At 65.8% G+C, this 430-nt stretch overlaps 1 protein-coding gene across 4 annotated transcripts in view; it reads right to left on the bottom strand.

Moving 5' to 3' along the window:
* Positions 1 to 254: 254 nt before the first annotated feature.
* Positions 255 to 430, bottom strand: part of SH2B2 (SH2B adaptor protein 2) — a 38071-nt gene continuing 37895 nt past the window's right edge. For 3 of the 4 annotated variants that reach the window (XM_017857607.1, XM_017857610.1, XM_017857609.1), the window contains exon 10: positions 262 to 425. In XM_017857607.1, coding sequence (XP_017713096.1) covers positions 336 to 425 — 90 coding nt within the window. In that variant the 3' untranslated portion in view covers positions 262 to 335. Of the gene's footprint in view, positions 426 to 430 lie in introns of all 4 variants that reach the window. The other variant, XM_017857608.1, reaches the window with a different exon arrangement.

The raw sequence follows: 430 nt of genomic DNA, 5'->3' as shown, positions 1-430 counted from the left end.
GCCACCCCCATCTCTCTGCCTCACAGCTCCACTAAAACCCCCTCCCGATCCTAAGCCCTAACCCTTGCTATCGGGTCCTCTTTCAGGTGCTGCCCGATGGCCCATGGGGAGTCCCTCAGCTATCCCACCAGAGACACAGCTGTAAGGGGGCCTGGCAGGTGTCAGGCCACACTGGGCTGGACAGGGGTCTCTGAGAGTGGCTGCCCCGCAGTCCCCGCCTTCCACGTGGGAGAAAGGACGACAGGAGAGCCGGGTGCAGTCCCTAAAACAGGCTTTTAATAACATCGTGTCTTCACTGAAGAGCTTGGCGTGTCCCACCCGGGCGGCGCCGCGGGCTAGTAGAAGGAGTACTGGTTCTCCACGGCGCGCGCGCGGCCGGGCGCGGCCTCCGGGGGCTCCTCGGCAGCGGCGGCGGCGGCCACGGCCTCCA

The sequence above is a fragment of the Rhinopithecus bieti genome, unplaced genomic scaffold, assembly GCF_001698545.2.
Source record: "Rhinopithecus bieti isolate Rb0 unplaced genomic scaffold, ASM169854v2 scaffold_42772, whole genome shotgun sequence".
Classification (NCBI taxonomy): Eukaryota; Metazoa; Chordata; class Mammalia; order Primates; family Cercopithecidae; genus Rhinopithecus; species Rhinopithecus bieti.
Note: the sequence above shows the minus strand (reverse complement) of the source record. Positions and strands in the feature narration are given on the sequence as shown.